Source organism: Simochromis diagramma, unplaced genomic scaffold (genome assembly GCF_900408965.1).
Source record: "Simochromis diagramma unplaced genomic scaffold, fSimDia1.1 OVJJ01000682.1, whole genome shotgun sequence".
NCBI classification, from domain to species: Eukaryota; Metazoa; Chordata; class Actinopteri; order Cichliformes; family Cichlidae; genus Simochromis; species Simochromis diagramma.
This window is the reverse complement of record NW_024387359.1, coordinates 3,065,469-3,087,139: the sequence shown is the minus strand read 5'-3', so window position 1 is coordinate 3,087,139 and position 21,671 is coordinate 3,065,469. Positions and strand designations below refer to the sequence as shown.

At 39.3% G+C, this 21,671-nt stretch overlaps 4 protein-coding genes across 10 annotated transcripts in view; 1 reads left to right on the top strand and 3 right to left on the bottom strand.

Annotated features, from left to right (window-relative positions):
• clip1b (CAP-GLY domain containing linker protein 1b) overlaps window positions 1-3,185 on the bottom strand; it is a 55,611-nt gene extending 52,426 nt beyond the window's left edge. For 2 of the 3 annotated variants that reach the window (XM_040007456.1, XM_040007459.1), the window contains exon 1: window positions 2,957-3,184. The gene's annotated coding sequence lies outside the window, so the exon portion shown is untranslated. Of the gene's footprint in view, window positions 1-2,956 lie in introns of all 3 variants that reach the window. The other variant, XM_040007457.1, reaches the window with a different exon arrangement.
• A 1,023-nt stretch (window positions 3,186-4,208) lies between these two features.
• On the bottom strand, window positions 4,209-6,212 carry LOC120718765 (hydroxycarboxylic acid receptor 2-like). The gene has a single exon (XM_040007462.1). The coding sequence runs from the start codon at window positions 5,925-5,927 to the stop codon at window positions 4,899-4,901; it is 1,029 nt and encodes a 342-aa protein (XP_039863396.1). The 5' UTR covers window positions 5,928-6,212; the 3' UTR covers window positions 4,209-4,898.
• Window positions 6,213-6,331: 119 nt separating this feature from the next.
• Window positions 6,332-12,323, bottom strand: denr (density-regulated protein). Of its 4 annotated transcripts, none has more exons than XM_040007464.1 (8): window positions 12,242-12,323; window positions 9,433-9,545; window positions 9,300-9,319; window positions 9,101-9,185; window positions 7,988-8,077; window positions 7,537-7,653; window positions 7,300-7,439; window positions 6,332-6,644 (listed from the first exon to the last, which is right to left on the bottom strand). In XM_040007464.1, exons 2-8 carry the CDS (start codon window positions 9,533-9,535, stop codon window positions 6,600-6,602), a joined length of 600 nt encoding a protein of 199 aa, XP_039863398.1. In that variant the 5' UTR covers window positions 9,536-9,545; window positions 12,242-12,323; the 3' UTR covers window positions 6,332-6,599. The 4 variants fall into 4 exon arrangements, with proteins under 4 accessions (XP_039863398.1, XP_039863399.1, XP_039863400.1 ...); XM_040007465.1 differs by lacking the exon at window positions 12,242-12,323 and adding an exon at window positions 11,876-12,041 and having other exon boundaries at window positions 7,988-8,071; XM_040007466.1 differs by lacking the exon at window positions 12,242-12,323 and adding an exon at window positions 11,876-12,041 and having other exon boundaries at window positions 7,988-8,068.
• A 428-nt stretch (window positions 12,324-12,751) lies between these two features.
• Window positions 12,752-21,611, top strand: ccdc62 (coiled-coil domain containing 62). 2 transcript variants are annotated; one of them, XM_040007461.1, is made up of 13 exons: window positions 12,752-13,060; window positions 13,212-13,252; window positions 13,333-13,476; window positions 13,694-13,886; window positions 14,592-14,758; window positions 16,251-16,352; window positions 16,447-16,618; window positions 17,222-17,320; window positions 17,918-18,006; window positions 18,815-18,903; window positions 19,674-19,827; window positions 20,699-20,818; window positions 21,031-21,611. In XM_040007461.1, the coding sequence occupies exons 3-13, from the start codon at window positions 13,390-13,392 to the stop codon at window positions 21,118-21,120; spliced, it is 1,362 nt and encodes a 453-aa protein (XP_039863395.1). In that variant the 5' UTR covers window positions 12,752-13,060; window positions 13,212-13,252; window positions 13,333-13,389; the 3' UTR covers window positions 21,121-21,611. The 2 variants fall into 2 exon arrangements, with proteins under 2 accessions (XP_039863395.1, XP_039863394.1); XM_040007460.1 differs by having other exon boundaries at window positions 12,752-13,106.
• Window positions 21,612-21,671: the final 60 nt, after the last annotated feature.

The window sequence follows — 21,671 nt, the reverse complement described above, 5'->3', positions numbered from 1 at the left end:
CGACAAAGCACATTTTTTTGCAGAACATGCAAGCGGCCGTTGTTATTGTCGGACTAAGATGCTCTTAAATCTGGGAGTAATCTGGGTCCTAAACTCCATATGCTTCAGGTCAAACAACACTGCAGCATCACTGAGAGTTAAAAACTGTCTCAGTTCTTTCATCTTTAATAAAACGATCAGCATTGCTGCTTTACCAGGTGTAACTATGAAGTTTAACTTTCAGGCATCCATGAAAACAAAATTTATTACATTTAACGGAGTTAGAAGTTAGCAGGAAGCTAGCTCGCTAGTTTCGCTAGTTACCTAAGCATGATATAGCATGTTCTGACTGAGAGATTTCTGAAAAAATTCAAACGTACAGCTCTGCTATCACTTCCAACATAAATGAAGACAGGAAACTAAACAGCAGTGACGTTTGTAGGGTTACTGAAGTTGGGCTAGCTGGTATATAATGATGTGCTACGTGATCGCTAGCGACACAGCTATGTTAGCATAACATAAACAGTGAAGCTGGAGGACGAACACTAACACTTTTCCACTTATAAAAGTTAACGTGAAGGTTCCTGATGGTTAGAGACAAATGCAATGGCATGGCAGGATGCTGTAAACGGACCAAACTTCAGTCAGGAGAACAACTGAGATAATCCATCCACAATACGAGGTTAGTTATTAATATACTGCAACAACATGGGAATAGAGCAGCTGCCAGAGAATTCAACATTAATGAATCAATGGTACAGAAGTGGAGGAAGCAAGAAGAATGAGTTTAATAAAGTTTGATTTATCTGACTGCTTTGTTTCGCTTAATGTGCCTTATAATCCCGTGCACTTTATGGTCCGAAAAATACGTACTGCACACTGCAGTTTAATGTTGCAAAGCACCTCTTTTTAACTTCAGTGGATATTATACATGGTTATGCTCAGGATATGTCAGCCCATTTCCACTGGAAATGCCTTTTGGTTAAACTTTCAGCAAGGAATTTGCATTTGCACTGTTACATTTTTATAAAGCTTTAATGTACATAAAAACCAGCTTCTTGTTTAAATGAAAATAAATGGAAGGTTGTCTTTTTGCGCTAGTAATGTTGTGGAGTTGTATTTTGTCTCGCATCAATTATATCGTCAGTTATATCGTTATCGCAAATTTTCAAATATATATCGTGATAAATATTTTTGGCCATATCGCCCTGCTCTACTATCAGCTACTTAACACTGACCTATGAATCATTCAAGTATGTAAAAGACACCTGAGTCAAGGGATGAACCAACTTAGCAAAAGAGCTGTTTTAAATAGTTTGTCATGGCACTTTGTTACTAACACCCAGTTGCAAAAACACATATTTTTTTCACATTTCTTTAGCTAAATCTATGAAAAATACCAAAGATAACACGGTTCGACAGGCATAAAATATTATTTTTTCAATAACAAGGTTATTCCCAAAGAGCTATAGCCAAAAAACATGGCATATCTCAGCATGCTGTGCAGTGTCCTTTGAAAAAAAAAAAAAAAAACAGCTCCTAACATAGGACCTGAGAGACACATTTGGGCCTTCCATTGATCTATTTTGCTGAAGTCTCAAGGAAAGGAAAATGTTGGTATAAAAAATGTACACAAGAACTCGACTGAAAAATCAATGGTCCACAGTCACAGTGTTCAATTGCCTTAAAGCAGGATTATGAATCAAGAAACCTCCTTTAAATAATTATAATTAAATTAAGTGCAGAACAGAACAGACAGAAAACAGAGGCCAGTGGGAGATTTTCCCTAAACGTCACAGTCGAATACCAGCGCCAGCACCATCTGTACAGACATGAAAATACAGGTGAAAAGTTTTTATGAATAATCTTAGCTGAAAAATCCGGACAGCTTTTTGATTATGTGTTAATTTGATCCAGTATCTTGAAAACTTCCAAAGATGATGTTTGGGTTATAAAGAAAAATCTAATTAAAGAAGATGTGTCTTTCATGAAAGACACATCTTCTTTATTGTTTGTAAGATGCTGGAGAATATGTTCTTTTTATATGAAATGACAACATCACAATGGACATATTTACATGGAGAAATATAACTGATAAGAAATCTTTAAGAATTCGAAAAATAGCTTCATAATGGAGGCGAATGTTGTTAAATTATTCTCAAAAACAGATGTTTAAATCTAACTCAAATCTAATGGGACTCAGGGGCACCAGTTTTCCTCCTGGGCCACCAAAGACTTAACGCAGCCTTGTCTCCGAAGCAACCGGCACCGTGAGCAGTACCTGCTCTGTCCATGGTAATAAAAGTATATCATAGGTGCACTCATTTAGGTCGACCTTTTTAGTTGGAGCACTAAATCGTTTCTCACAACACTGAAGAGAAATCCTGTGCAGGTAACATTACTTCAGAGGTCTTCCCCCGCCCAGCAGGTGTTGCCAGACCAACACAACAAGCACACCTACAGCTGTCATGCATCAGCCTGCTCTCCATTCTCTGCTGCCTGCTCACTAACGACCATTCAATTATCTCCGGTTTTGCATGATCACACAAAAGCAATTAATGAAGGGAGAAATCGTTAGTGTACATAACAGACACATAAGAAGACTGGTGTGTGTTGTTTGTGTGGGCTGGGCTCTCTGTATCTATGGAGCTAGTGAGATAACTTGGATTTTTACCCGCCACACTTTCCCACTAGGCATCCTGCACATTTAACCAATACCGGCGGACTGACTGGCATGTCATTTAGCAGCAGATCATAGTGATTTACGTGAGGTAACAGGCACTTGTTTTTTTATCATATTTTGCATCCTGTTAGCTAGAGCCACGGTGGTTGCTGGTATGCCAAAGCTAGCTAGCTTCAAAACAGCAATAACGCACAAACTGTGGTTAATATAAGACAACTAACACTCTAATGAGGCGATATTAAAGCAGACTAAACACAGACAGCAGTGGGGGAAAAAGCTGCTTTGAGAGCTTACTTTGTCTCGTTAGATGAACTGGGTCTCAGTAAGGAATGCCGTGAGAAGGTGCAGCGTACCTTGCACCGTTACATGTTTTTTCCAACAGCTACTGTTTCCCAGCCCAGCCCCGACTCACACAATCTGACGTCACTCTTGGAAATGATGCTGCCTTCACAGCCCCATCATAAGCTCGTGAACTGTGAAGCCTAGTTGTAAATTTGTGGATCTGAGGTTACTATCGTTGCCAAAAATTAAGGTAATTCTGGAAATGAACTTAATATTTTTGTTAGCGTAAAATAAAACTAGAGTAGAGAAAAATACAAAATGTGAATTAAACAATAATATTTACTTAGGTAATATAACATTTCAAATATCAGGAAAATATTTTGATCCGTTTTATCAAATTTTTCACAACCAAAAGGAGGAAGATACAATGTTGCGTGAGTTAATATGGGCTGGGATATCTGCATTACTGTCAAAGCGTTGTTTTGTTTCTTTGTTTTTAATGATATTGTGAACTTCAGTCTAGCCCCTTAAAAATATCACATATCAAGGAGTAATAAAACAAAAACTGAAAGTAAATAGGGAAACTCACAATGGAAATTATCTGAATCTACATTAACTAAAACATGCTAACTAAAAATACATAAAATACTAATAATAAAATATCATCAGCAGTTATTGAAATGCAATTTCTTAAACTGGGAAAAGAAAAAATAAATAAAATTCTTAACACCTCACAGTAAAAATAAAGGCAAGTACTGACATAAAAATGTACTTTTGTAGATGTACGCTATTGTCACTGACGCATAATGCGAGAGCTTCATTTTGCTGCTTAGCTCTCTGAATCATAGCTTTGTTTTCTACACTTTGGGCAAAGCTGAAAAAGAATAGCTCACTGGATTCGTTTTCAATCGACTGTTTTTGTAAAAACTGAGGAAAAAACAAGAAATATTATCACAGTCCCTGAACCCCAAAGAGACATATCTAAATAACTTAGATATCTAATTTACTGTCAACAACTAAATGATTTTTATTGGATTTTTTTCAAAGCAAAATATTTTTAAAACTTTTCAAAGGCTAATTTTACCACCCACCTAACTATGGAACAGCCATTGTTTAAAATAAATAAATAAATAAATAAACCCACGACCTTAGTGAAAGTACATTATTAGTAAGTAGAAAACATTCAAAAGTAAAAGTGCCCAAAATGTGCTTGGTTCCATTCAGACACTGAAAAGTGGAACAAAAGAACTATGTAATGTTTAGGTGTAATCTTAATTTTTTCTTTATTGAAAACAAAATGTGACAGGGTACACAGACTGAAATGTTATACAAGCAGAAATACACTTGCAAAGGCATTTACATACACAGTGCTTTATTCAAACTAGCTGAAATTATCTGCAAACCATACTAGACTATCTCAAAAAACCTCCCTTTGCATGTGGGTTTTGCCCTGATAGTTTGTTAGCACTAACGTGAGCTAAACTTTCCTGTGGCTGTACAACCATTTCATTCAATAAATATTATTTCAGTGGGCAGCCAAAAGATCAGTGTTACACTTGAACTGCCTAATAAAAACCTTAAAACCAACCTTATCAAGTATCGTGGATACATGAGCTGATGGCATCTACGTGAGATGTTGCTTTTAAGTTCATTCTTTACTCACCTGCCCAGCTACTAGGGAAATGTAATTGTAAGCTACTAACGACAGGTAAGTGGCTTATAATCACAAAGTACATCCAAAGTCACAACAGGTGCATCATTGCAATAAAAGCACTACACCACTAAGATGTATAGTAAGTGAGTCATTTTGTTCATAATTACAGCAAAAACTATTTGACATTTAATTTCAACTACAATAATATAAATGTTTTCAATAGCCAGTTTACCATGCATTTGTGTATTCAGGTGGATCTTAGTTTCCCTACAGAATTAGAACAGGGACAAGCAGCTGGCTTTACAGCCTTCTATCATCTATGGTGGAAATGTCATTCTCTGATGACTTTTTCTCGTCTTTGTCGCTGCTTCTTCTCAACAGTTTGTTAAGGACCTTGTTGAAGGCTCCACTGAAGGCAGGGCTCGAGAAATAATACAAAACAGGGTTGAGGACACTGTTGAAGTAAGTCAAACACACTGACGTGTAGAATGCCAGGTTGGCTTCTTCAAAGTACTTGCATTCATTGTACCATACCTTGAGGACCCACACTGCAATACGCGATATGGTGCTGGGGAAAAAGCAGATGATAAAGATTAAAGCCACGGCCAGGATGAACTGAACGGCCCGTTTGATTTTCCCTTTCTTGTCCACAGTCCGGATTCTCAGCTGCCATGTAATTCTGATGGTGCAGAAGGCCACGATGGCAGTGGGCAGGAAAAACTGGACAACATAGAAAGTGTTATGCCAGGTGGAAAGGGGACTAAAGCCCATGCAGATGTTGAAACTTTCACACTGCGTACGGTTGTTGTTGTAATAAAAGTGCTGATCAGCAAGAAGGTACCCCGTAGCAAGGAAGATCAAGCACCAGAGGCCAAATGAGACCCAGAAAGCATAGCCCAGCCCCATTTGGTTGATCCGATTCGACGGGTGGACGATCTTGAAGTAACGATCTACAGCCACGGCCGTGAGGAAAAAGATCCCAGCTGCGCGGTTGGCTGCCAGCAAAAAGAGCAAGATGCGACACGGGATGTCACCGTAGAGCCAGTTTTTCCCACGCCTGTAGTAATCTGCTCGGAAAGGCAGGCAGAAGAGCACGATGGAGTCTGCAACTGCCAGGTGAGTGAGGTACACAGCGTTGGGTTTCCATGTGTCCATGTGAAAGATGAACATCCACAGGGCGACAAAGTTCCCCGTTAGTCCAAACATGAACTCCAGGATGAGAACTGGAGGCAAAACTTGGTCCAGGATGGGAGATTCGAAGGCACAACAGAGATCTGTGACTGTGAGATTCATCTTCTGACCCATCAGAGGAAACTGCTGCTGTAACATACAGTGTCGGTAAAGAAAGGCTCCACCAGGTGATTTCTTTGGAAACTGAATCGTGTTTGCGCATATGCAAAAGGTGCTCAGCCAAACATACTAATCTTTATGTGGAGTGAACATCTGTGCACTCCGTTATCTATGGGGAAGCGGTATTGACCCAAAGGAGCATGGAAACAACTGTAAATGTTATCTGTCCGGGGAGTGCACCTTCATTATAAAACTATTATGCAGGGGAATAGGTTTACTCACGAGTATTGAGTGGGATGCATGAAAAACAAGTAACCTGCGGCCATTTAAGTAACTAAGATAAAGCAGCATATCACAGCCCTGAAAAAGACCTTATTTTTAATGCTTTAAAAATAACAGACACACAACCATTAGAAGAAAAAAAGTCAAATGTGGAAAGAGTGTAAGGGTGAAGGAGACTGAAATTTATTAGCCTACAGTTTTGCTTGAGTGAAGAACATTTGGGAAGGATTCATGTCATACCACACCTTTGGCAAACGAGAGAAAGCAGCTATTAACTAAAAAAAAAAAAAAAATGCCAAGTGAGTGGCTGAGTCCACAGCTTTTTATGTACAGTAAATAAAATAGGTATAAAATGACTTAATGTGTACATTTGGCCAGGTCGTCGCTGTTACAGGTCACATCCTTTCAGCAAAAGTGCATATTTGGTCTTCACTTCTTGACTTCACCCAGATCATCAATGCTGTCATCATCCACCTACAACGCACAGAGAGACACGGAGACTGAACTGTGTGTCATGTTTGAGATTATAGAGGACATTTTCAAAAGCAGTTCAGAAAATCCGCTTTTCACACCGTCCACAGACCCACGACACTGTCCTGTGCTATTATTTTGGATTGAATGAGTTCTAGCCAATTTATATTGACACTAACATATGCTGCTGTTGAGAACAATATAGTTATTATGGCATTTATTGTTTTACTGCCCAGCCCTAGATGGCACCTTAAGATGTGCATAAACAAATGACTCAATAAAACTGAGCGAACGTTATAAATAAGAGAGTGCCAAAATTCCTCCACAACACAGCAACATACTGAGGGGGGTGGGGGCACTTATTTTTTTAAAAACACATTACTGTAGGGACACAGTATATACACCAGTCCCTCACATACATACTGTACAATGTAAAGTACTCTTATGCATGTCTCCCCTCTTCTTGCAAATGTTTGCTGGAGTATGCTGTGTTGCACATGCAAGCAACAGGAAGCTAACTGCAGTTCACTTAAAGGCAGCCGGTGTCACTGATAACAACTTGAACTTTGTTACGTTTTTACAAATTGCCAGTGAGAGAGTAAGTTAAGAATGAACCTTTTCAGCACACCCTGGTTTTCTCCAGAGACGGACAGCTTACCTCAGGCCACTTCTCTTGAATGACGTCAATTATGTCGTCTGTAAAATCTCCCTGAATGATTATTTCATCCTCTGCTGTAACTGAGGCACCACAAGAGAATTTCTGGGCAAAGAATCGCTGAGCCTCTTTAAGGTCGATGTCTGCAAGAGTCAAACCAGAGAATCATGTTAAGAATAAAACATGAAGGGAATAAGATTTTGGCAGCCTAGAGGATAAGGACAGCACAAGAGCTCTCACCAAATGTCGCCAGGCCACACACCCGTGTGACGTATTTCTTCTTGGCTCTTGGGATCTTTGCTATTGTAACTTTCTGAGGCACAGTCTTCTTTTTCTGTTTGATCTGGCCTCTTCCACCTTAAAAGGTCAATTAAAATGAACCGGATTTAAACTCATGCAGTGTTAAGTCGCACACAATTAAAGCACTGATAAAAAGTGAAATGCAGACAACATGAAGCAATCAATCCTTAGCTATCATTTGAATCCTAAAGACTTACTGGAATCAGTAGACTCAAGTTTATCAGACCCATGTCTTAAAATGAACCTATGAGGTCTCAGAGTGTAAATAAACCTTAAACAAGGCAGGTTTCATACTTATTCCATTACTTTATATGTAGGAAATTTGATGCACTATAGCAGTGAATCATGAACCAGTAGATTCTGATTCCTTTTCCCTCTGACATTTACGTACCTCTCTTCTGTTTCTTCTTTTCCTCCTCCTCGCCTGCAGGAGGAGCATCTCCAGTGCCCGGTTCCTGCTTAGGCGCATTCGCTGCTGGGCCAGTGGGACAAATGGAAAATGGAACAACATTAAACCCACTCCCTCAACAACATGTTTAGCTTTCAAGGGATTATTATGCAGCTTGAAAGCCTGGAATCATTACAGATCTCTACAGCAAATCGTTTCACCTTTCAGGCCTTGAAAGTCTGTTTTAAACAATTAAAAGCCAGTTCTGTTCACACTGTGGTGAACCTTGCAAAGACAGGACCTCTAGAACTCCAAAACTATATTTTTAAAGTACACATGACAATCAAAAGCATTTCATGTAGCATGGAGCTGACCAAAAATTTATCACACTAAATGTTATCAATCCAAAGAGCAGCGTGAGAAAAACTTTAATGTCAGCATGACCTAAATGAGCGATTCGAGAGATCAGTTTATTCACAACAGCTGGCTAAGTACCAGTTTGGTATTATAACATATATGATTTAGCTTCCACAGAACAAAGTCAGCCTGAACAACGTCAGAGCCTGCTCAGAGCAGCAGTGTAAGGGAACTGAGCTTTTTCAAATAAAGCATTACTGTTAGAGAAAAAATAATCCTGACTGACTGTGAGGGACCCAGCAACTGCAGCTAATATTAGAAAATTGTGGCTTTTGTTGGAGTCAAAAGGTTAAGTCTATAATTATCACCTCATCTAATCTTTTTAGAGGAAGGCTATTCTGTTAATGTCCACAACTGTATTTTTAGTCCGTGAATGACCCACGATTTCAAAATAATGTTCATGGCTGTTTTAGTGCAGCCCCTCGGACCATCTGTCCCTCTTTAAGACAGTCTTTTCTGACGTACCTGAGATGACCATATTAGAGACAGTCCCTCTCTATGACATCATACACATCCAAGAGTAGAATAACCTGCCTGAAACATGAGTTTTTAGAGCAGTCTGAAACCTGAAATTTTGGCTCATTACTTGCACCTACACTGACATTTAAAACTATGACCATGATCAATAAGAGCATCCAACTTGCAAAAATGGTTACATTCATTCATTATTATATATCTAAAATCTGAAACGCCACTCACCTACAGTCATCCTGGCAAACACATCTGGAAAGTTCTTCTCCAGCCACTGCCTACATTTAGCTGGCTCAGGCATGTACTCACAGTACTGCAGACACAACACTGCAGTTATTTACGTTGCAGCAGAAAAAATACCCCCAACTGAATATTTATAGAAAAGTGGGTCACACAACTAAATATGGAAACTGATAGTCAAACTCACCTCTGTAGGCAGAGAGCACACTGCAGAGAGAGAGAAAAACAAATCAAAAATTAATGTCACATTTTGAAAAGGGGCCACCGCAAAACAATTGAAGATGAAGTGTGGTTTTGATGAGTGGTTTTATATACTGCACCTCCACAATAAAGAACTTTCATTGGGTACTTTGAATCAGGGTCAGCTGTCCCTTGCTCTGATCTGCTTTCCAAGGACCCAGATTCCATCTCAGTAGTAGCCATCAGAAATTAACTAGAAAAAAAAGGGACAATGAACACAGGGCACACACAACATTTATCCAACTCATGTTAAATACCAGTAGTTTGTGAGTTGTGTTTTAGGATTACAATTAAAAAATACCACAGAAAGATGTGCTTTCTTTTGTTTTTAAAATGGGTGCAAGTTTTTTGTTCTTTAAACTGACAGTAAATGGCAAAAAAAAGCCTTTTAGAATTTACAATATCACAACATTCCCAAAGATATTCAGTTTACCAACATTTCACAAAGTAAATGTACATATTCAAAAAAATGGTAACTTTATATCTATATTTACCACACACAGACACTTTGATGAGATGCCAAGTATATTAAGGCAACGCAAAAATATTCAGCAAGTTCTTGTTCGTTTGTTTTTCTAGGTTAGAGAACAACACCATCCACATCAATTCATGTGTGAAATACTTATTTCTCCTATACTGAAGGTTCAATCAGTGCCCTGGTCCATATAAAAGATGGACAGAGCTACAGTGATGTCACCTATTCCTGAAGTCCCATTTTGAAGTCTCCAAAGCTGTCATTTTGGTTTTAAAAGAACAGAACAAAAAAAAACAACCCCGGATGTGGTAAAGAGTGACTAGTGGACATCAACAACAAGCCAATGCAGACACCACAGATAATCCATTGTAAAACATGTTATGCCCAAGATTTATGGGACAAATTGAATTTTTTTTAAATGAAGTATGATCCATAACAAGTGACAGAGGTTGTAAACGCAACAGGAAAGTGTTTATAATCGTCAATACAGAAATCCATCTTCCCATAGTCTTCTGTAGGACCTGAAATCTTGTTGCAACCCCAGCTATCACCATCTGGCAGCCTTTCGATAGAATACATGTTTAAGGCACTTCCACATTCTGGGCCACTTTTCACACCCAAAAGCTACATCCATATTTTATACTGTCTATGGTTACTGCTAATTGCCTAACGCTAACACGTCTCATCTCTGTTTGAACTTATACCACTAAGTTATTTGGCAAATAAAAAGGAAGAAAGTTGCAGACAGCATTCTTTAATAATTCATTTACAGAGGAATCCATGCTTTCCTTTGCTGGCACCAAATGTCAATATATAGAAGCTAAACTAGTTTGAAACACTGCATGTATTTGGACTGCTTGCAGATATATGTGAAATATCAGCAGGCAGATATTTTTTGCCTGATACTGGCCCATGGCCGATATATTAGCGTTTACATTTTCCAAAAGTGTGAACATGCAAAAACGTGCAAACCATTTATTCTGTACAGGAATTATTGGAGAAAAGGGTGAAAACCCTTTTCTGAAAGGGTTTGAACACAGCTTGTCCACCAGAGTGAATCTGACTCTAGGTACTGTGCGTATTAAATGTAGCAAGTACCATTATAACTGGGTGGAGTTTTTAACTTTTCACTTTAACCAACACGTTTGTGAGAAAGAATGTGCTTCAACCTCAACATATTTTATGTATACATGTAAATAAAGGCTAAGAATCAATATCAGATGTTTTATCCCATGAAAAAATGGATTGGATGGATTGGGTTCGGAATGAAATAGAGGTCCGAATGGTGAGCAAATATTTGAATGGGAGAGAATTTACTTACACGTTGTGAAAACTGCGCTTATCATAGACTACACTGCAACATGAAAAGGTTTAAATACTACTCATGATTAAAGTTTACATTACAACTTATAAACCGACGGACTAAAGTCTCTTTAGATTTATTATCAGACAATAATACATGGATGAGCACGGCTCCTTGCCAGGAGCCGTGCTCATCATGCTAGCCTGCCTTGCCAACACTCTTCCCTTAGTTTCACGACATATCGGGCACAAGGGTACCAGCTAGATAACAGCATCAAACAGATGTGACTGAAGTGAAATTGATCACCAGCCGATCTCAGACTGTAATTTAGCGCCTGGCTCCAAAACATAAGAAAGAACCACAGAAAAAATAAAACATATAAGGCAGTATGAATTTGATATTGCCTGTGGAAAGAACAGGCTTTAGCTTGCTAACACATGCGGCTTCTTTGCATTAGCTGAGCTATTAAACAGAATAGTTCGCTACAATGCTTATAGTAAAGTCTACAATTAAACCGTAGTAATTATTCTGCAAACACCCATCCCGTGGACACGCATCGAGCTGATATCTTTAAAAAAAATATCGAGTTTAGTTTTACTGCTTCATTCATCAGGTAAGATTCATTCGCCCAGCTGTCACCGTAAGCATCTAGGAATTAGCTTAGCCGGCTAACTGAGCTAACGCACGGCTAAAGTGGACACGCTCTGCTGCTGAATAAATACAGAATAAATGTCAAATTACGTACCCCGTACGATATACTCTAAAACTGTTGTCTTTCCAATGAAACCGATCGCATTATTCAAGCTCGTAAGAGTTTTAGAAAAGCATTCTCATGAAATATGGTTCACTTGGCGTACTTGGAGCACGCCATGTAACGCGTCTTGTTTTCTTCTTCTTCTGTATAGGGTTTATTGGCGGTTGGCAAACAGCAAAATGGTGCATTACCGCCACCAACTGGTGTGGAGTGTGGACCGAAATTACAATAAATAAATAAGTAAAATATTCAAATTCTCCCGAACAAATGGGTCTGCCTTAAAAACCAAAATACAGCCTGATAACTTTCACTTATAGAGCTCACGGGAAATAAAATTAAACAAGTCAACAACTTCACTTTTATATCGTCCAGCTTTTTGATCAGTTGTCTTCCTGTTCCCTACTGCAGTCACACTCCCCTGTACAGTGTTTACCTATTCACTTCTTGTTTTAGTTATAGGGGTGGATTATATGCTTCAGCGCCCCCTGTGCTTCGGAGTAAAAACACACATCACAGATTTATTTTACATCTAGTTTTGTTTTCATTACTGTCTAAGAACCTTCATAGACGTCTAAGGAAGGAAGCTCAAAACAAGAGTGAACACCAGAACAAGATGTTTGGCATTGGCAGAGAAAATCTATCAATTTTCAGGGGCATACCCATTTAGGGGAAATAAATTTAATAAATTACTGCTACTCCTCCTACTACTACTACTACTAATAATAATAATAATGATAACAATTATTATTATTATTACTATTTTAAAAATAATTTCCCAAATATGGCATTAATGAGGTGTTTGTTAGTCTTGTTATTCTTGTTCTTTTATTTTGGAGTTATATTACATTATTTTGAAAAGTTCTGCAGGAGTTCCGCCACTGACGTCACAACATTCAAAAGTTGGTTGAAGTTTCTACGAGCTAACGTGTAAACTTTTGGGGGAACATTTGTAGCATGTTTCTAAATTAGAGCAGATTTGAAGCTTTTGGATAGTCGATATGGTAAGATAATCTTAGCTATCTTAATAAGCTAGCTAGCTACCGACTTGCCCTCGAGAGATGCCCCAGAAAAAGCTCGGCACAACAATAACAACAGTGACTGATGATAGAGATTGAACAGATTTTAGTAAAAAGCTGGAATGATGTGATGGAGAAAGGGAAAAGACTGTGCACAAATGTAAGTGCTCTTGGAAAAGCCTCAGCCTGTTCCCTCTGGTCAAATGGTAAACATATGTTTTCAACTACATTTCCACCATCCTTCTTTTAAAAATTTTTTTTAAAAGAGGTGTAGTTTCATCCACCCAACATCCACTTCTGCTTTGTTTCAGATGCTTCAGGTGAGCGGTGGCATAGCACTCCAGTTAAAACGGTGAGTAATATCGACACATGTCGGGATAGTATTGTAGCAGAGTGATTGTAATTTGTTTTGTATTATATGACACTTTTAAGAAAAATGAAGGTGCTTCACTTGATGTGCACCAAATACCTGGTCGAAACAGCTTTAAGATGGACAGCAAACCAAAACAGGGCACCAAAGGCACCCCTCCCATCTTAGCAGATACCTTCCGTACTCCCAGCATGCAGGAAACTAAGGTAAGAGAGGATGGATTGCTAGGAGGATCAAGCAGGATGTTGCTGGTAAATCTTTCACATTTGTGTTTATTGTTTATATTGTTTGTTTGTTTTTTGCATTCAAAACCCAGTTATTGAAATAATTTTAAAAGTTTTATATTCTTTGACCAACACAATAACTGATTGATTCCTTCAGTTGTTATTTGAGGTTTTCTGTCATTTGTGTGTTTGGCAAAAGTTTACTGCAACTGACCTGAGCAGCACCATCATCCAGAGGCAAAGGAAGGAACTGCACCTGCTGATGGCTGAGTTAAAGGACCGGGAAACAGAGTTAAATGCCATGGCTGCTTCCCATCTTAAGCAGCATCATACCTGGGAACAGTACCGCCAGAGGGTGTTGACCTTGGAGCAGAAGTGTGCCCATTTAGATGGTGAGGAAAGCTAAGGATATGTTGGTCAGTTCAATACAGCTGAAACTCACAGGGGAAAGCTGGGTTGCAAAGCAGTTTGCAGATGTCCAGCAACTGTAGGCAGGATACAGCAGCTTCAATAGTGCACTGTACATAAGATTTACCAATCCAATGTAGAAGGAAATTAAGCATAATCAGTTATGGTAATCTAAGGACCTTGGAAAGAAAAGTGACCGGACTTCTTTTTTTAGGCCTTCGCAATAAGGCTTAAAAATCTGTGACTCTCCACCAATTGTTCTTGGAACTGAAAAAGCTTGTTGGATGAGAGGTGAAAAGTCTTCAAGAAACTTAATAAAGTCCAGATGCTTTTCTTTCCAAGCTCCTTAGATTCAAAAGTGAAATATCAATATGTTTATGATAAACCATGACAATATTGTAAATAGCTTTGTGATTTTCTTTTCTCTTGTTGCTGACAGTGTAATTAATTTGTATAGATATGGTAATAACATGGTTGTTATGAAGCCATAATAAAAGTAGGAACCCCGGCTGAGTTGTAAAGAGATCAAAAATGCATTATATTAATAAGTAATCATTTTTTCTTTGTCTGCACATTGTTTCTATAGTTTGCACATCATCTGCAGACTGAGTCTGTTGATGAAGGTGCGTACACATGCCATTTTGTTAAACGGCCATATGGCGGGACTTTGTTCTTTTTTGTGTGTGCAGAGGAGGTGCAGATGCGTAACGAGGTGATCAGAGTCTTGACTAAACATGTGCGGCTGGTGGAAACCAGGGAGAAGGAGGCCCAGAAGGAACTCGACGAAGCCCGACAGCAGATCTGTGAGCTTGAAAAGAAGCAGAAGCACATCAGTGAAAAATGCCAAGACTTTCAGGTACTTTCAGGTACCGCCATAACATCAGCACACAGTTGGATACACTTAGTACTGCTGGGTGTGGTCGTTCATGTGATGAAACATAAAGATAAATGTTAAAAATTGTTCAGGAATGAATTGGGTTTCTTTTTTTTATTTGTTTTTTAAAATTCCCTGATACACAATTACTTTTTTCAGCTAATCCCTTTTGGGATCGCCAGAATAGATCATCTGCCTCCATTTCACCCTGTGCCTCTCATCCTTCTCTGTCACACCAAATCTCTGCAGGTGCTTATTCAGTACCCTCAATACTGCAGTTCAATATTCCAGAAGCTTCTATGTGATCTTCCCCTTTTCCTCTTCCCTCAGCTCCATCTTGAACATCCTTTGTCTAATATGGGCCTGGGCAATATGGGAAAAACAATAATTTATAACCATAATGTTTTAGTACCGTTTCATTAAATCTATTTTTTTTAGCTGTCCTCACGACATCATGCATTCATGATATCACTTTGTCTGTTTGTTTGTTTTTTCTGTCTTCAAGTATGGTACAGGATAAAGTGTGTTAAGTCTAATGTTGTGTAGCCAAAAGGTCTTCACACTACCAAATTCCTTGGATCCTTATTTCTAGCATTTCCTCATCTTTTGAGCCTTTTTTGGGAGCATCATTTTTGGTAATTCTGCGACTTGAGTCTTCTTTTTCCATTCTCATTTTGCCTTTTATATCATTTACACTCCTGATGTACTGGTGTGTACAGCTACAGTAACTCAAAGCACATGTGCTGCTACCAGCTGCTCCTCCTGCACTGTCTATCAGTCTAACCTGATGTTGCTCTAATCCTATTCTTATCACTTGCACTCTGAGATTTTTATCATGGATTTCAAACAGGTCCATAATAAACAGATGGCCTGTATTTGTATAGCACTTTACTTAGTCCCTAAGGACCCCAAAGCGCTTTACACTACATTCAGTCATCCACCCATTCACACACTGGTGATGGCAAGCTACATTGTAGCCACAGTTGCCCTGAGGCGCACTGACAGAGGCAAGGCTGCCGGACACTGGCACCACCAAGCCCTCTGACCACCACCAGTAGGCAACGGGTGAAGTGTCTTGCCCAAGGACACAACGACCGAGACTGTGCGAGCCAGGGCTCGAACCGGCAACCTTCCGATTACAAGGCGAACTGCCAACTCTTGAGCCACGATTCACATCAACTTTGCATTCAAATTTCATTTGAATTGTTAGTGCTGAGAACAATCTCTGTGGTTATAACTGAGTATTTTTCAGTGGAAGTCTCCAAACCCAAAGGCATTCAGGTGATGAAGGAGACCAAGACCCCCACCAAAGGAGCCCCACCCAGCAGCTGTTGAAACCTTGTGTTTTTGTGTTCTTAAATGAAGAGGCAATAAAACAGCTTGTTATAACACAAACAAGGAATATTTTGTACTGGAAGTCATGCAAAACTATTTTAGCACATTAATACAACTATGTGTCCATGCTGTTTTTCAGGAGAAGAACCAGAGTCTCAACTCCACAGTCACGGCTCTGTCCACACAAGTCGGCTCTCTGCAGGTCAGGGAGGAGGAGCTCAGTTCCATGCTCAAACTCAAGGTACACATGTAAATCTTTGCTCTCTATATAATCTGCTGGTCTTGCATCAATTTATGATGTCCCATCATTTTATCTAATTATTCTAACCCTTTAGGATCAAGACATGGCAAAAGCCTCGAGTTGTATACTCGATCTCTCAGGGCGCCTGCAAGACCTTGAGACATCTCTGAAGAAGAGTCGCTCACAGGAAAGCAAGCTCCTGAAAGACCTGGAGGAGAATAAAGTGTCTTACAAGGAAGCCAGACATGAAGTCACACAGGTCAAAGGTACATTATTAAAACTTTGTGTCATTTTGTTGCCCATTTACTCTCATTCTTTAGAGGGCAGATGATCAGAGGACACTGATATTGTTAAAAGAAAAATAAGGATAATGGAACAGTAGTCTGCAACTCTGCTCATAAAAAGGAATTGAAAGCCTTTTGGGAATCAGATTTAGAAGATCTGCCCTTATACGTTGTCTCCATGTGCTCCATGTGACATTTTTAGTCTGGATGTATGGCTGTATATTTTTTTCCAGCATTCACAGAGTTGTGCACAATAAATTCTGTTAACACAGACTACAAGACACATACCATTTAGTGCTGACACATAAAGCATTGAAAACACAGGAGCTTTTTATGAAGGATCGTTATTAAATAAACTCTAATGGTATCTGAACTTCCAAGATGCAGGTTGGACAGTATTTTTCAAACAGAGAACTTGTCCAACCATCAAATTGCACACTCCAAAAAACAAAGATATTCAGCAGAAAATCTGGAAGAAAAAAAGCTTGGCCTTTCTGTTAAAAATGATTTAAAAATGAGTTATCTGTTTATTTGCATGATCAGTCGTTTATCGTGTTCTTCTTCTATGTCGTGCTGTGCTCATAGAGGAGCTACAACAGCAGGTAACACAGAGCAGCACCCAGAGAGAGGAGATCATCCGCCTCAAGCAAGAACTCCATCTGCTTCATGGGGACACCCTGACAGGTACAGCGCAAACACACTGTCTCACTGTTTTTCCTGCTATTTCATTGGTGGAAACTTCATGATGTATTTCTTGATATGTTTTTGACGTATAAGTCTCTTTGAACCCTGAAGGCTCGCTGGATAGATTTAGGACTGGCTAGTGTTACGTAGAGTTCTGTGTGCTTTATCCTGGTATATCGTCCTCATCTTTGATATTATATAATGAGTGAATATCTGTATGATAGCTATTTTAAATAACTGTTTTCATTTTCCTTTATCTGATGAACCTCTTCATCATTTTTTCTAATGTAAAAAAGACCAAACATATTGATGTGACAGTTATATGAACAGAGAAAAATGAAAGTGGTTCTAGAAACGGAGAATAATCGGCATTTCATTCTCAGTGAATGACTCGCAGTAGATGGCGTCAGTGAACAGTGACAGTGTTAGATTCAGTAGCAGGAGTATGTAGAGATAATGAGGTATGCAGTCCTGTCTTATCTCAGCAGTCTGCTTTTCTCGATAGAAATCTTTAGGGTAGATTGTTTCAGATACCTCTCAGCCTGAGAAAGACACTCTCCTGCAGAGATAAGCACAGCATTTGATCTCTTTGACCAGGGGAGGGAAACAGCTGGAAAGATGAGCTGCTAGAACTGGCCCACTCCAAACAGGAACGCCTCATGTCTGAGCTCCGCTGCCTACGACAGGTATAGTTTCTAACATGTAGTATTTCCCTGAGAGTACTGAACAAAACATCATAAGCGTGAACCCATAAAATATACTGTGGTAACTGGAGCCCAGCTCTGGAAGTACAGCTTTCCTCATTCCCCCAGCATAAGGTGACTTACCGGTTGGACAACATACCTCAGTGTTTCTGCAGTTACACAACGCAGATGTTTGACTCTGGGATACTGTCATTGTCCAGTGCTTCTTGAAGTAGTAACAGGCTATAAAGGGTAAATAAAGAGAGACAGTGGAACCTCAGGCACAGGCACATGAAGGTCTCCTGCTTCTCCTGTAGATTAGTAAAACCCCTGAACTGAATTTGGCTGATGTTTCTTTTCAGCCATTCCCATGATTTTCTCCAGTTCTTTTGAAACTTTTTTGTGTCTGAATGTGCTTCATGTTTTCATGTAATTGCAGTCATTTTGTGTCTATAATTCAGGGGGAACGCAGTAATTTCAAATCTATTTCCAAGTGTCCAGAGTCTCTTTTTTTGTTACATCTCTGTCTCATTGTCATCTAGGTACTTCATATAGTGTGCCTCTAAATGATCATTAAACATATTTTTATATTAAGTTACAATTTTTAGGTAGTTTTCATCTGTTTGTAAGTGAGAATCTTTAAATCCACTTTTACTACTAGAATTTTTCTTTCGGCGTCTCTCTCTTTTCAACATAAATGCAGACAATTTACTCTGGTTTGAACCCCGCCTGTCATGTGGGGTCATGTTTTTAATAATTGAAAGTTTTAAAAAAAAAATGCATTCAAGTGATCGTGTTTGTGTGTGTGCAGGTTTGTGAGAATCAGCAGAATGACCTGCAGCTGATGCAGCTGAGTTGTGAAACCCTGAAGGGGAAGACCAGTCAGGGATTATTGGGCAGGTGAATAATGTCCTAGGATAACAAACAAAACAGCAAAAAAAGTGCAAACCATGTAACAAAAATATGTGAAGGAACTACTTTCTGGTAGTCCTGACCCCAGTATAGTAGCTGTTCCACATATTGTTGTTCAATGGTTTGCACTAATTTTGCTGCTTTTGGACTGCTCCTGTTAGGGGTGGCCACAACAGATCATCTGCCTGCATCTCACCCTCCCCTCCATAGAGTCTTCTTCTGTCTTCTTCACTATATCCATCCATACTGCCTCCTGTCTTTTTGGCAGTGCCACTGTTTTGTGCAGCCAGAAATACATTTTAGAGCCCACAGTTATTAAAACCACAGAGGCTGCACAGCTGGCAGCAGGTGGTTTAAACCAACATGGTTACAGACCCTTTGCAGGCATATCATGTCACAAACCCATTCCAGCAAACTAAGCTTTCACTGAGTAAATATGTGTGGATTATATTGTTGGCAGTAGGTATACTGTGGGGTTTTTAGAGACTCTGGACACTGATAGCAGCACACATACCCACAGCTGGCTTGTTGACTGGACAACATACTAAAAAACCCCATAAACATTCAGTGTGTGTGTCCAGTACAGTCCAATGCAGGAATGAATTAATTGTTTCGTAAGACTCAGATAATGTCTAAATGTCTAATTCTTAAATCTCAAATTTAGTAAGTGTCTGTGTTTTGTATATTAAATTGAATGTGGTAAAGTTGTGAAAAATCCTTCTAGATTTTTAATGAATGCGTCTCTCTCTGTGTTTCAGCCAGGATGAGTTAACATGTAACTATCCGAAGGATGAGTCACCTTCTTCACTCAGAGGGAAGAACTTAAAATCTGTGTATGATGATCTGCCTGCAGATGCTCTTCAAAGCTCAAACAACTGTAACCAGGGAGTCTTCTCAGCTTACTTGATGGATGTAAGACAACTTTATAAAGTCTCTCTACAAACCTCTTGTTTGTCAGGGACAGCATATAAGAAGAAAGTTTGTTTAAAGGGAGGGTGGGAATGGGGCTAAAATAGGTTGTTTAAGACAAGATGGGGCGATGTCAAGGGGCGATTGTGGCTCAAGAGTTGGGAGACTGACAACCTTCCTTGTAAGGTTGCCGGTTCGAGCCCCGGCTTGGACAGTCTCGGTCATTGTGTCCTTGGGCAAGACACTTCACCCGTTGCCTACTGGTGATGGCCAGAGGGGCAGATGGCGCGATATGGCAGCCTTGCTTCTGTCAGTGGGGCAGCTGTGGCTACAACTGTAGCTTTCCATCACCAGTGTGTGAATGGGTGGATGACTGGTTGTGTAAAGCGCTTTGGGGTCCTTAGGGACTAGTAAAGCACTATACAAATACAGGCCATTTACCATTTTACAAGTTAAACTATGGGGGTACACCAAGGACCTGTATATGTTAAATTCAACTGTCAGTCACCCAAAGCTACTCTGATAGAGTCCAAAAACAAAAATATTGTGCTAGAAGTAAGTCTGTGGTTTTTTTTATATGGAAACCGGAATGAAATACTTTTGACCACACAATTTAGGCTGCTGACAGTTCTGAAACATGCGTTGGCAAAGAATGATGACATAATGGAGTTGTTTTTTAATGCTGCTCAGGTTGGAAAAATTAAGATATTTCTGTTTCTAGTTGTTATTTTAAGCTAAACTAGCAAGATTTTAAGTAACTCCTAATATAAGCACAGACAAAAGTGACGTAAGGTTTTTCAGGCATTGCAAAACAAATCCGTCACCATATTGAAGTATTCCATTAAGACCAAGAGTTCTTTCCTTCTCTCATCAGGACGGCCCTCTTTCCAGATGCTCTCTGCAGCAGCTGTTAGATGAGTCCAGGCTGGTTGTGGCTGGTTCAGGGAACAGCATCCTGAGACTCCACAGTTCTTTACAGAATAGCAGCCAAATGGTGAGTTGTAGCCCACTGACCCTTTTTATTTCCAGGAGTCCCAGACACCCCAACATCACCCAAGTACCTTCATGACTTTCGGCCTCTTTTCATCTCTCTCTCTCCTTATTTGTGTTCATGGGGTGTGACATGAAAAGGATAAAAATATTCAGTTCCTCCTGTTTGGGTGTGTTAATCATACCAGCTTGATCTTATTTCTTTTTCTCTAACAGACCAGTCCAGCTCCACCCAAAGTTCGTCCTCAGCATAACACCAACCAGCCAGTAAATCACATGGACTTGATGACTCAGCTGAAGAATTGATTTTCCTCATGTATGTTTCAGTATTTACCAAAGTGACACAACTGTTGAGCACTAACTTTGAACTGAAAAATCAGTGTTACTATATTAAGTACTGCATGCACCACTTGTTGAACCTTAAGGCCTCCCAGGAAAAGGTGAAGTATAAATACAGACTGTGAAATGTTTTTATATCACTGATATTGTTTTAAATTGTGAGATGTGAATATGTCCTCTGTAAGTATTTAAAAATATAAAGACATACAAAAATGTCATTGATTAACAAAGCCAAAGAGTGTATTTTTAAAATCTTATTTGTGGTTTAAAGGCTGAAACGTGTGGAGTGAGTGAGATGGGAAACCAGTCCTACAGGGCTGATGAGTGGTGTGTCCTTGTACCGTTTTTCCAGTTTCACGGGCTACAGATCAGCCTGGTGACTCAGCCGAAATGTCTGCGTCTTTTAATAGCTTTTACGTTTTTTTGTTTGTTTTTTAAATAAAAGTATCTGTATATAACCTACATGTATGGTACTTTATTACCTGACAGTCGCACACTTTTTTTTCATTTCCTTTCAT